The sequence below is a fragment of the Hyla sarda genome, chromosome 4, assembly GCF_029499605.1.
Source record: "Hyla sarda isolate aHylSar1 chromosome 4, aHylSar1.hap1, whole genome shotgun sequence".
NCBI lineage: Eukaryota > Metazoa > Chordata > Amphibia > Anura > Hylidae > Hyla > Hyla sarda.
This window is the reverse complement of record NC_079192.1, coordinates 340619528-340633409: the sequence shown is the minus strand read 5'-3', so window position 1 is coordinate 340633409 and position 13882 is coordinate 340619528. Positions and strand designations below refer to the sequence as shown.

Genomic DNA, 13882 nt, shown 5'->3' with positions numbered 1-13882 from the left:
ACCTGCTCCGTGACATCCACATAAAGGTCCGTGACAGCCATTTTCCTCTCTCTCACACATCAGCCACCTAACCCACAGAAACAAACTACACTAACTTTACAGCCCCTGTAGCATAGTCAAATAAAAAAAAATCCTGGAATACCCCTTTAAGTATTCAGACCCTTTACTCATTCAGTACTCAGTACCAAGTATTCCATTTAAGCACCTCTTGGCAGTCATAAGATCCTCCAGTCATCTTAGGTATGCTACAAGGGTTTCACATCTGAATTTGGGAATATTCTGCCATTTTTCTGTGCAGATCTTGTCAAGCTCTGTTAGGCTGGATAGAGAATATCGGTGGAAGCCATTTTCAGGTCTCTCCAGGGATGTTTGATTGGATTCAAGTCAGGGCTCCGGCTGGGCTACTCAGGGACATTTGCAGAGTAGTCCCTAAGCCACCCAAGTGTTGTCTTGGTTCTGTGCTAAGGGTCATTGTCTTGTTGGAAGGTAAACCTTCGACTCAGTCTGAGGTCCAGAGCACTTTAAATCAGGTTTTCATTAATATCTCTGAACCTTTCTCCATTCAGCTGTACTTCAATCCTGTGTCACAGCAAATGGTCTGAATACTTATGTTCATGCAAAAGTTAATTTATTTATTTTCAACAGATTTTAAAAAATGTCTAAAAGATACTATGCAGTATTGCAGAGTTCAGATTGTTTTTTTTTTTCATTTTAGCACAAGCATGCAGCATAACAAAATATGAAAGAAGTAGAAGGGTCTAAAAACTTTCTGAATACATATAGTGTTACTATCCTGCTATATGTTTGCCTCCAACAGTACAACATAGCTGTCATTAAAGAACTAGGATATGCCAACATGCCTATTTTCTAGTATCCCCACCAATCTTGAGAGTGGTAGAGCTGCAGAGATAATTTAGTGCTGCGCCCCCGTCACTAACTTTTCTTGTACGGCGGCACTGCTCACCACCTAGCTGTGAAAGGAACTGCAATTCATTCACTACACTGCACCCCCTTCACTGTTGAAATGATGGGGCTACAGGATGTTGGACCTTTCACAATCATAATGTGATGGCATATTCAAGAGATATACTATGACTTATTAGATCGGTAGGTCCCTTTAAATCCTCCAATTCTAATGATAACCAGATGATTATTTTTATCTTGACCCAATCTATACAACAAAGCTGCAGAAAGCAAGAGGCATCAGCCAACTTTGTCTTCTCTTGTGGTCACTATACAAAATGAATATTTGATGCCACATATGAAATTTAAATAAATACACAGCAACAACTAAATCTAGGTTTATTATGAAAGCCTGATATAAATAATATGTCATTTTCTGAATACACACTGCATTTAAGCAGTGGGACATCTAATGTTTCTCTCCGTTGCAGGTAGAAAGCGGCCACTGTGTGAGTGCGTTGTCCTCAAACAAACACTGCAGCTAGTTTCAGTGGCTTGGAGGTGTAATTTAATTAACCGGGAATGCTAATGTAAAGTCCCTTCGGAACATAAAGTAAAGAACATCTAAAAATGTGTAGTAATAAAGAAAGATTGTTCACCCTGTGCAGAACAATAAAACAAGAAATAATCACACTGTCCTCTGCGATGGATCAGTGCTAGCAAACATAAGTTTCCTCTGATGAACTGACCAGTCACGGACTGAGGATTAAGTATTGAGGAAAAATGCATATACAAAACATTCTTTCAAGTTCAGTGGGCTGCTTACAATCCCTGCACTGCTAAGGGAAAATAATGTTAGAACATCTTAAATGTTAAATTAAAGGAAACTTCAGGAAAAACTGATACACTATTGTATACCTATTTTATACTAGTTATACCTAGTATATCTTTATGAGAACATCACAAACAAAAGTCAAGCTCTGCTCTATCAGGCCATGAATTCATTTTCCAGGATAACTTCTTCAAGATGTTAAGAATTACAGAATATTGCAACCCATCAAATTGCTGTTGAAATTTTACAACGAACCCCCCAAAAAATGGATTTACAGTTGGATTGGTGGCTATAGTTCTTTTGCACTAATTTTGATAAATCTCCTCCAATGTACCCAGGGTAGGATACCTATCACGGTGTCAATAGCACAAAGCACAACTGCCTTATACATAGAAATGGTCTTACTTTATTTGGACACATTTTTGGTGTAAATCATCCTAGTTTACATTAAAAAGATGAAAAGGGTGGTTATTGCACATTTACTGCAACATTTCTTACATTTACAATAAAATGCATTTAAGTAAAAATACAAGAAGTTCCAGATTGCATTAAGAAAATTCTTTGAAGGTCACTGCACACCTTTTATTCACTGTTACATGTTTGTTAGCTAAGAAAGTGTAACGCACATAAAACCAGAATCAATTAAAGGTTTTCACAATAAGAAGTGACTAAAAGAAACAAGAGGCTTAACCAGAGTCCTGTGGCTCCAGGGCAAATTTTGGACCCAACTCCCTTCCAAAACATTAAAGGAAAACTGTCACTTGTTTTCTCCCGCACTATCCACAGGTACTGGTGGATAATGTGGGAGATGCTAATTAAAATGAGCCCTACCTTGTCTGGATCTGCGCCGCCGTTCTCCCGCCATTGTAGTTTTATTATCTGTGGAAATCTTCCTGTAACTGGCACAGGCGGGGCTTCGGAGCTTAACTGGCACTGATGTCAGCGCTGCTTATGAATATTCATCCCCCCTCCCTCCAGTTCTCCCTCTCTTCGCCGCTCCTAACTGGGGGGATGAATGTTCATAAGCGGCACTGACGTTAGTGCCAGTTAAGCGCCAAAGCCCCGCCCATGCCAGTTACTGGAAGATTTCAATAGATAATAAAACTACAATTGCGGGAGAATGGCGGCGCAGATCGGGACAAGGTAGGGCTCATTTTAATCAGCATCTCCTGCTCTATCCACCAGTGCCTGTGGATAGCGCGGGAGAAAAAAAAGTTTTTTTGGCAGTTTTCCTATAATAGGATATATAACAAAAAATTAGATGTTATAGCCATATAGTTACCAAATAACACAGAGAGCAAATATCACCCTACATAATACCATTATACTGTAACTGACCAAATCCAGCATACCAGTTTAACAATAAAACCCCTATACAAGAGACACCTAATACTGCCACACAATGACCAATACCATTACACTGCAAAGTGACTGGATAATACCACCATACTGTTTTGGGGGGGCTTTGCATTTGGGCTTGTAACGCTCGCACCTTCTGCCACTGTAATTGTTACGCCACTGCATGAAACAGATTTAAAAGTACCTTTTCAGATCAAAGAGAAAATCAAATGACCATTCAATGTGTATTGAATTTTTTTTATTTTCCCAAAGTGGCTGTATGAGACCATAAAAAATAGCTGTTTTCTTTCAATTATCCTCTACCCAAAGGATAGGGGATAAGATGTCTGATCCCGGGAACTCCGGCCACTAGGACTCCCAATCTACGGCAATTCATTGTTCTGAACATTTTTGTTTAGCCGTCAGGCCCCCCCCCCCCATAGACTTTAATGGAGGGGGCGTGGCATGACATTATGACCACAGTAGCCCGAACCTAGTGTTCTGAACAAAAATGTTCAAAACACTGGGGTGCTCTCCTGGATATCCCGGATGTCAAGGGGTGGAGTACCCCTTTAAGCAAGTCATTTTATGATAGACATACTGGTGGTCACGTGACCAAATTAGAGTAATGAAATGCATAGCTACAGCTGTGATGAACACACTCCATTCATGGGGAGAGCCGGGGCATCAGGCAGGAGATTGCAAGGGGTCCAAACGGTCAGACCCCCTGCGATCTGACACTTTGCCTGCATTTAGGGGATACATTTTTTTTTTCTTACACTGGCTAACTCATTTAATACCACTTTTCTATAGATATCAAGAGCACATAGAGGTATCTAATGGGTAAGTATTCACAAGATCACATATATATAGGTTAGTTCTTATAATGCAGTTATCTTCGTTTTAGTACTGTTTATAGTGTTAGTGCACTTAGTCTATTAGTTCATTATTCAGTTTGCAATAACACAAAACTTATATACAGAAATTCATTTCACATGATGCACCAACATACATCAACCAAACCTTTGTGTTATGACATGTTTTCACATTGGTGCCTACTCCTTTTAAAGGAAAACTGTCAGTAAAGCCCTCTGCACTAACCAGAGGTACTTGCTGATAGTGTGGGGGATGAGGATTCATTTGTTGCTTAACATGCCAGGATCCGGGCACTTCGGGCACTCTGACGTCAGCACAGCTCCTCCCCGCTCTGTACTGGACTCCACTGCTCATGTGCCGCTTCCAAACAGGGTATAGCTAGCTTTTGCAAACGACAACTCCCAGCATGCCTAAGGGTTATGTGCCTTACTTTGCTACATATTTTGCTGCATATTTTCTGCAGCTGATTTTTCTACCCATTGACTTCAATGGTGGGAAACTACGCAGCAGCAAATATGCAGAAAAATACAGAAGTATGACCCTTCCCTAAAAGTTATGTTTAAAGTCCCTTCTGTGACTTTTAGTAAAAATTTTCATTTATTTAACCTCTCTTTTGGAAATGAATGATCACAGGGGAAACTGACGCCAAAAGCAGGGCAATAAATGACTCAGATTTTAAAAAGTAAAAAGCCATGCCCACATTTCTGATAAACAGCTGAAAGTGATGACTTTCTTTCAAGAAAAAAAAATGTGCACATTTAGTGCAAAACTTTAAAAAGTAGAGGAAGATGTATTTCCTCATACTTTTTTTAAATATTCAATATAATATTCGATATAAAACAAGTATTAGCATGTAAAGAGCAGAAATCCTGTAAAACTGACACTACCTTTAAAACCACCAAGTCATGGCTTCCATCGTGCAGCGTTGTTCCATCATCTTTCATCAGCTTAACATAGGCCATGGCAAAGTTCCTCTCTCCTCTGTCTTTTGCTATTTATAACAATACAATTACATAGGATAAGAAAAGGGTTCACACATAATAATATGGTTACAAGAAATAAAAATATAATTTCAAAAAGAAAAATGAAGTATAACTTACATTCCATAGATGATCTGTGCCTGAACATGAACCGCAGGTGTATGCGCTGCATTTCCTCAATTGGAACAGCAACCTTTAAAAAAGGGAGATAGGTCATAAGTTAAAATGCTAAAAGAATACATGTAAAAACGCAGGAATGATGGGATGAGCTCAGACTGAATAAATAGGAATAAATATACTGCTAAGTGAATAGCTTTTGAAGATGTTTTCTCACCATTAAAGGGGAACTCCACTGCCCCAGTGTTCCGAATTTAGTTCCGAATACTGGATGAGGGCTGTGAGGGTCGTGACGTCACGGCATGCCCCCTCAATGCAAGTCTAAGGGAGGGGGCGTGGCGGCTGCCACGCCCCCTCCCATAGATTTGCATTGAGGGGGCATGGTGTGATGTCACGAGGGGGCATGGCCATGACATCACGACCCTCACAGAACGCACGCAGCATTCAGAACTAAATGTTCCGGATGCTTGGGCAGTGGAGTTCCCCTTTAAAATATCACATTCATTGTACAGATCATAAAAAATGAACAATGTTTGCCATTTACAAGCTGTTAGAAAAAAAGCCAATGATCCCTGACTTATTCATTTGCTTACATAGTAAGTCACCTGGTGTTTAACAATGTGCACCCAGTGTGCTGAATACTGGTGGGACACATGCTTGGTCACTGTCCCCATAGCCGGTTCTCTGCATAGTGATCAGAGTAACTCTCTGTTTACTGCAAGGCAGCTTAAGAAATATCTTTCAACCCTGTTTATCGGGAAAAGGAGGAGGATATTTCTATAGAGGAATTAAGAAGGAGCGATACAATAATTTATTTTTTATTATTTGTATTATTATTATTCCTTTATTTATATAGTGCCAGTATATTCCGCAACGTTATACAGAGAACATTATCAATCAAATTGATGACCGTCTCTATTAGGACTTAGCAATCCAAATTCACATGTTTTGAAGGGTGGGAGGAAACTGGTGTACTTTTATGACTTTTTTTTATGTGCTGAAATGTGCGACTTTTACAAATGCTGTTCACAGACAGATTTAAAAATCAAGACAGGGCTGGTGAAGATTTGCAAAAAAATGTATAAATAGAAAATAAATCCACTGCAAGTTAACCAGATTATGGCATACCATAGCTAAACAAATTTAGGAAAGAACATCTCAAGCAAAGTTTGCAATGAAAAGTCCCTAAACAGCAACTGCGACAAATTGTGCGACAAGTCAACACAACAAAAACAGGTTAAATCCAATTATAAATTGCCCTCATATACTTTTTGTAATTTAATTTTATTGTAAGAAAAAAAAAATCCCAGTTTTGATGGACTTCTGTACACCTGTATGCTGTAGAGGAACTTCTGTAGTTCAGATGTTCTCCTTGTTGCTCCTTTCTGTTCTTGTGAAAAGGTGTTTAGCAATTGTGGCAAAGCATGTATTGTAGTGTATGCATCACAGCTCACCCGTATCTCAGCCCCATGGAACAGTAATGTGAGCAGTGTTGCATACAGTACAGTTTATGTATTGCTGCAATTACAAAAACACCTTCATTATCCCGGGCATTTGACATGAACTGGAAGGGGGAGAAGGGAGCCTGTGTTAAAGTAATCTGAACTAAATAAATTCCCCTTGGGCATCGAGTTCAGCAAAACTGTGATTATATAATTAAAAGTAAATTATAAAAGAATAGGGTTTCTTTAGGATAGTTAGTATTTTAAACATTATTTTTAAACAGTTAAAGACCCAGGGCGTACGCTTACGTCCTGACACCCTGGTACTTGAGGACCCAGGACGTAAATGTACGCCCGTGGGAATTTCGGTCCCTGTCGCGTGGGGCGGAGACCGGACCGAGATGACTTCTGATATTGATAAGCAGGCACCCCACGCAAATGCCCAGGGGGGTCATTAGACCCCCCCATGTAAGCAATCGCTGCAAATCGCCAGTGTGAAATCACCGGCGATTTGCAGGTCATACGGGTCTATGGTGACCTGGTATATAAGGGGAGTCGGGGCTGTCCAAGACAATCACGATCGCTCTGAAGGGTTGGAGTGATGTGGCAGGGGTGCCACCCCTCCTATCCCTGCTATTGTTCGTCAAGAAGCGACAGCCAATAGCAGATTGGGGGCGGGGGGATTAACTTTTGATTTCCCCGTTCTGCCCACCCACAATAGGCGGGGCAGAACGGGGAAACCGAGGAGGACCGATGCCGAAGATCCACTTACCCAGCGGCAGCAGGCGGCGATCGGCGGCAGAAGCGGACGCCGATGCGGCTCCCTGGATCCTACGGAAGTCGGTGAGTTGCCTAGCAACATCTGGAGGGCTGCAGTTTGAGACCACTATACAGTGGTCTCTAAACTGTAGTCCTCCAGATGTTGCAAAACTACAACTCCCAGCATGCCGAGACAGCTGTTTGGGCATGCGAGGATTTGCAGTTTTGCAACATCTGGAGGGCAACAGTTTAGAGACCACTGCACAGTAATCTCCAAACTGTGGCCCTCTAGATCTTGCAAAACTACAACTCCCAGTATGCACACACAGCAGTTTGCTGTCTGGGCATGCCGGGATTTGCAGTTTTGCAACATCTGGACGGCCACAGTTTGGAGATCACTGTGCAGTGGTCTCTAAACTGTTGCTCTCCAGATGTTGCAAAACTGCAAATCCCTGCATGCCCAAACAGCTGTCTCGGTTGGGAGTTGCAGGTGCGTACCTCCAGCTGTTGCATAACTACATCTCCCAGCATGCCCTTCAGCGATCAGTACATGCTGGGAGTTGTAGTTTTGCAACAGCTGGAGGCACACTAGTTGGAAAATACTGAGTTAGGTAACAGAGAATAACTGAAGGTTTTCCAACCAGTGTGCCTCCAGCTGTTTCAAAAGTACAACTCTGTCAGTACATGCTGGGAGTTGTAGTTTTGGAACATCTGAAGGTTTGCCCCCCCCCATGTGAATTTACAGGGTACATTCACACTGGCAGGTTTAGAGTAAGTTTCCTGCTTGAGGTTTGAGCTGCAGCAAATTTTTTACCACAGCGCAAACTCCTAGCTGTAAAACTCACTGTAAACAATCGCCTGTGCGAATGTACCCTAAAAACACTACACTACACTACATTAATACATAATAAAGGGTAAAACACTACATAAGCACTCCCTTACACTGTCCCCCCAATAAAAGTGAAAAACGTATTGTAAGGCAGTGTTTCCAAAACGGAGCCTCCAGCTGTTGCAAAACAACAACTTCCAGAATTTCCGGAAAGCTACTGACTGTCCAGGCATGCTGGGAGTTTAGCAACAGCTGGAGGCACCCTGTTTGGGAATCACTGGCATAGAATACCCCATATCCAGCCCTATGCAATCCCTAATTTAGTCCTCAAATGCGCATGGTGCTCTCTCACTTCGGAGCCCTGTCGTATTTCAAGGAAACAGTTTAGGGCCACATATGGGGTATTTCCGTACCGAAAAAGTTGGGGGCTACACTAGCCTGTTAGTGTAAAAAAATTAAAAATTTTACACTAACATGTTGGTGTTGCCCTATACTTTTTTTTTTCACAAGCGGTAAAAGGAAAAAAAAATTGTAACACAATTTCGCCTGAGTACGAAAATACCCCATATGTGGGCGTAAAATGCTCTGCGGACGCACAACAGGAGTGAGAGCGCACTATGTACATTTGATTTGGTGATTTGCACAGGGGTGGCTGATATTACAGCGGTTCTGACATAAACACAAAAAAATTAATACACACATGTGACCCCATTTTGTAAACTACACCCCTCACGGAATGTAACAAGGGGTATAGTGAGCCTTAACACCCCACAGGTGTTTGAAGAATTTTCATTAAAGTTGGATGGGAAATGCTGGTGTTACCCTACTTTTTTCATTTTCACAAGGGAAAATAGAAAGAAAAAAAAACATAATTTGTAGCCCCATTTCTTCTGAGTAAGAACATGCCCATACCCCACATGAACATACCCCACATGTGGATGTAAAGGGCTCGGCGGGCGAACTACAATGCTCAGAATAGGAGCGCCATTGGGCTTTTGAAGAGAAAATTTGTCTGGAATTGAAGGCCACGTCTGTTTACAAAGCCCCCCGTGGTGCCAGAACAGTGGACCCCCCCCACAAGTGACCCCATTTTGGAAACTACACCCCTCATGTCATGTAACAATTGGTACAGTGAGCATTTACGCCCCACATGTGTCTGACATATTTTTGGAACAGTGATCTGTGAAAATGAAAAATTTAATTTTTCATTTGCACAGCCCACTGTTCCAAAGATCTGTCAAATGCCAGTGGGTGTAAATACTCACTGCACCCCTTATTAAATTCTGTGAGGGGTGTCATTTCCAAAATGTGGTCACATGTGGGGGGGGTCCACTGTTCTGGCACCACGGGGGGCTTTGTAAACACACGGGGCCTTCAATTTACAAATTTTCTCTTCAAAAGCCCAATGGCGCTCCTTCTCTTCTGATCATTGCCACTGACTTCCATTCCAAACAAATTCTCTTTCCAAAAGCTCAATGGTGCTCCTCCTCTTCAGAGCATTGTAGTGCGCCAGCAGAGCACTTGATGTCTACACATAGGGTATTTCCATACTCAGAAGAAATGGGGCTACAAATTTTGGGGGTAATTTTCTCCTATTGCCCCATGTAAAAATGTAAAATTTTGGGAATAACCAGCATTTCAGTGAACATTTTTTTTCTTCATTTACACATCCAACTTTAACGAAAAGTCGTCAAACACCTGTGGGGTGTTAAGGCTCACTGTACCCCTTGTTATGTAGTATGCCATGTGTTTTTTTTTATTTTGCTGTTCTGGCACCATAGGGGGTTTCTAAATATGAAATGCCCCCAAAAACCATTTCAGAAAAACTCTCCAAAATCCCATTGCCGCTCCTTCCTTTCTGAGCCTTGTAGTGCACCCAAAGAGCACTTGTCATACACATATGAGGTATTTCCTTACTCGAGAGAAATTGGGTTTCACATTTTAGGAAGATTTCTCTCCTTTTACCCGGCATAAAAAATGAAGATTATGAATTTTCTCCTTCAATTTGCTGCTATTCATGTGAAACACCTAAAGGGTTAACACACCTTTTGAATGTCACTTTGAGTTGTGCAGTTTTTATAATGGGGTCATTTATGGGGTTTTTCTAATAAGAAGGCCCTTCAAATCCACTTCAAAACTGAACTGGTACCTGAAACATTTCGATTTTGAAAATTTTGTGAAAAATTGGAAAATTGTTGCTATACTTTGAAGCCCTCTGATGTCTTCCAAAAGTAAAAACAAATCAACTTTATGATGCAAACATAAATTAGACATATTGTATATGTGAATCAATATATCATTTATTTGGAATATCCATTTTCGTTATAAGCAGAGAGCTTCAAAGTTAAAAAAAAAATGCAGGATTTTAAATTTTTCATCAAATTTTTGAATTTTTCACCAAGAAATGTTGCAAGTATCGACAAAATTTTACCACTAACATAAAGTAGTATATGTCAGGAAAAAACAATCTCAGAATCAGAATGAAAAGTAAAAGCATCCCAGAGTTATTAATGCTTAAAGTGACAGTGGTCAGATGTGCAAAAAATGGCCGGGTCCTACACTGAAAATTGGCTGGGTCCTTAAGGGGTTAAACTGGAGTAATCATTAATCCCATAGAGGACATACCTTCCCACCTGCTGCATGGTACTTGTACTTCTTGAGTCTCTGCTGGATTATGAAGCAAGAGCAGGATCTGCAACCTCTTAAAGGGGTACTCCCACCCTAGACATCTTATCCCATATCCAAAGGGCAGTCATGCCCCCTCCCATAGACTTGCATTGAGGGGCCGGGTGTGACGTCACACGGGGGCGTAGTCCTGACATCACGGACTTCCGTTCCCGGAGTCGCGACTCAGACCCTCCAGCGGTTCCGGTGAGAGCACAGGTGGGTGCCACATGCAATAATGCGGGGGTCCCCAGCGGCGGGACCCCCCCGCAATCAGACATCTTATCCCCTATCCTTTGGATAGGAGATAAGATGTCTAGAGTGGGAGTACCCTTTTAATAGACATCAGGTCCTGGTTGCTCTCAGCAGCTGTGGACCCATTGTTAATGTCATGCTGATGCACAGAAAGCTCCGTCCATCCCCCAAAGATGCTGACCGAATGATAGGAACATAGAAAGATAACGGGGGAACGGGACCAGAGATCGGGGACAGGTAAGTATGGTTATCATAAGTGTCACCCGCACTACCTGCCTGTACCAACAGGTTAGTGTGGTGACACTGATGACAGTTGGTAATAGCATTTAAGAACTTTTGGTATCAAAAGGATTTTAAGTAATGTCATAGACAGACCCCTATTTTTAATATTCAGGGACTCTATGGTAACAGGGACTGGCGCATGGCAAATATGGTGCCAATATTTAAGGGAATTATAGACCTGTTAGTTTAACCTCTGTTGTATATAAATAGTTTGAGGGTTTTCCAAGAGATGCTATTTTTGGAATATCTTGATAAAAATAAATGTAGGACTCCATATCAGCATGGGTTTATGAGGGATCGGTCCTGTCAAACTAACCTGATCAGCTTTTATGAGGAGGTGAGGTCCAGACTGGACCAGGGGGAATCGCTGGATGTCGTATATCAGGATTTTTCCAAAGCATTTGATACGCTATCACATAAAAGGTTGGTGCATAAAATGAGAAGGATTGGGCTGGGGAAGAATGTGTGTAAAGTAACTGTCTCAGTGATAGGAAACAGAGGGTGGGTATTAATGGTACTTATTCTGATTGGGTAACTGTTACCACAGGGGTCAGTCTTGGGTCCTGTTCTATTTAATATATTCATTAATGACCTTGTAGAGGGGTTGAATAGCAAAGTAGCAATCTTTGCAGATGATACTAAACTCTGTAATGCGGTAAACACTATAGAGGACAGTGCACTATTAAAAATGGATCTGGATAGGTTGGAGGTTTGGGCTGGGAAGTGGCAGATGAGGTTCAACACTGATAAATGTAAGGTAATGCACATGGGGAGGAAAAACCGGGCTGGGATTATGTATTAAATGGGAGCACACTTGGGGCAACTGACGTGGAAAAGGACTTAGGAGTCTTAGTAAATTTAGCTGTAGTGACCAGTGTCGGGCAGCTGCGGCCAAGGCAAATAAAATCATGGGATGCATCAATAGGAGCATAAATGCCCATGACAAGGAAATAATTCTACTACTGTACAAATCACTAGTCAGACCACACGTAGAATACAGTGTACAGTACTGGGTACCAGTGTACAAGAAAGATATAGTGGAGCTGCAGAGGGTTCAAAGACAGGCAACCAAGGTAACACGGGGAATAGGAGGACTACAGTACCCAGAAAGATTATCAGAATTAGGGTTCTTTAGTTTAGAAAAAAGAAGGCTTAGAGGGGACCTAATAACTATGTATAAATATATCAGGGGACAGTACAGAGATCTCTCAAATGATCTATTTATACCCAGGACTGTATCTATAAACAAGGGGGCATCCTCTACATCTAGAGGAAAGAAGGTATCTACACCAGAACAGACGGGGGTTCTTTACTGTAAGAGCAGTGAGACTGTGGATTTCTCTGGCAGACGAGGTGGTCATGGTGAACTCTGTAAAAGAGTTCAAAAGGGGTCTGGATGCATTTTTGGAGAATAACAACATCACCTGATATGTATACTAGATTTATAGGGACAGAACGTTGATCCAGGGATTTATTCTGACTGCCATATTTGGAGTCGGGAAGGAAGTATGAGGGTTTTTTGCCTTCCTCTGGATTAACTCAGTAGGGACTCATTAGGGTTATAGATTGAACTTGATGGACTCTGGTCTTTTTTCAACCTTATGAAAGTGTACCTGTCATTAACACAAACCTTTATATAATGTAGTTAATACCATTATATGTATATTTGTAATATACATTGGTTAAAAAATATGTATTTTTGTCCCTACAGCTATTGCCTGTGTGTCTCTGTGGGACAAGCAGGGCTCTATGCACTGAGGATAGGCAGGGCTCTGTGCACTGAGGACAAGCAGGGATCTGTACACTGAGGACAAGAAGGCTCTGTACACTGAGGACAAGCAGGGCTCTGTACACTGAGGACAAGCAGAGCTCTGTACACTGAGGACAAGCAGGGCCTGTACACTGAGGACAAGCAGGGCTCTGTGCAGTGAGGCTCTGTGACACACTGATGGTCCAGGAGCCTGCACAGTGTCCTACTTGTCATGCCCTCACTTCCTGTATATTGGACTCCTCACAGAGACATATAGGCAATAACTGCAGGAACAGCATTTTTACATCCAAAAATATTTTAAAAAATGTAATCAATGTATATTACAAATATAGATATAATATTTTTATCTAAATGATATCAACAGTTTTTGTTAACAACAGGTACACTTTAAATGGATCTTCTAAAAAGTGAACCATCCCCTACCCAAATAGAAGAAAATATTCTACTTTTAAAAATGCTGCCCTGTCAACCATTAATCATCATTATATCATCAGGTTACATAATGCAGCCAATTACTCTTGGCTACAGCAAAGTTTTGACAGTGATCAGGGACGAGGAAAGAGTTTTTAATATAAGTGTATTAAAAGTTTATTACTTTACCACTTTGAGAGAGCCTTCTAAACAACTGTAAAACCCTTTACAATGTTTTGACAGCCATCTTTGTCAAAGTATCTAACTGGTAAGTTTCTTTAACATTTCATTATGACAATGTATAGTTACTTGTCAAATCATATTGTATTGACAGAGTGTAACTCAACTGAGTTTATATTTGACAAAACAAAAAAAGATTAACATCATGTGTAGGTACTACTAACATTTGCATTGATAAACAAA

At 41.2% G+C, this 13882-nt stretch overlaps 1 protein-coding gene across 5 annotated transcripts in view; it reads right to left on the bottom strand.

Moving 5' to 3' along the window:
- The window catches only part of DOCK2 (dedicator of cytokinesis 2), an 850676-nt gene that overhangs the window by 612206 nt on the left and 224588 nt on the right, over positions 1-13882 (bottom strand). For all 5 annotated transcript variants that reach the window (XM_056516504.1, XM_056516506.1, XM_056516505.1 and 2 more), the window contains 2 exons: positions 5050-5122; positions 4837-4940 (listed from right to left, as the gene is read on the bottom strand). In XM_056516504.1, coding sequence (XP_056372479.1) covers positions 4837-4940; positions 5050-5122 — 177 coding nt within the window. The remainder of the gene's footprint in view (positions 1-4836; positions 4941-5049; positions 5123-13882) is intronic.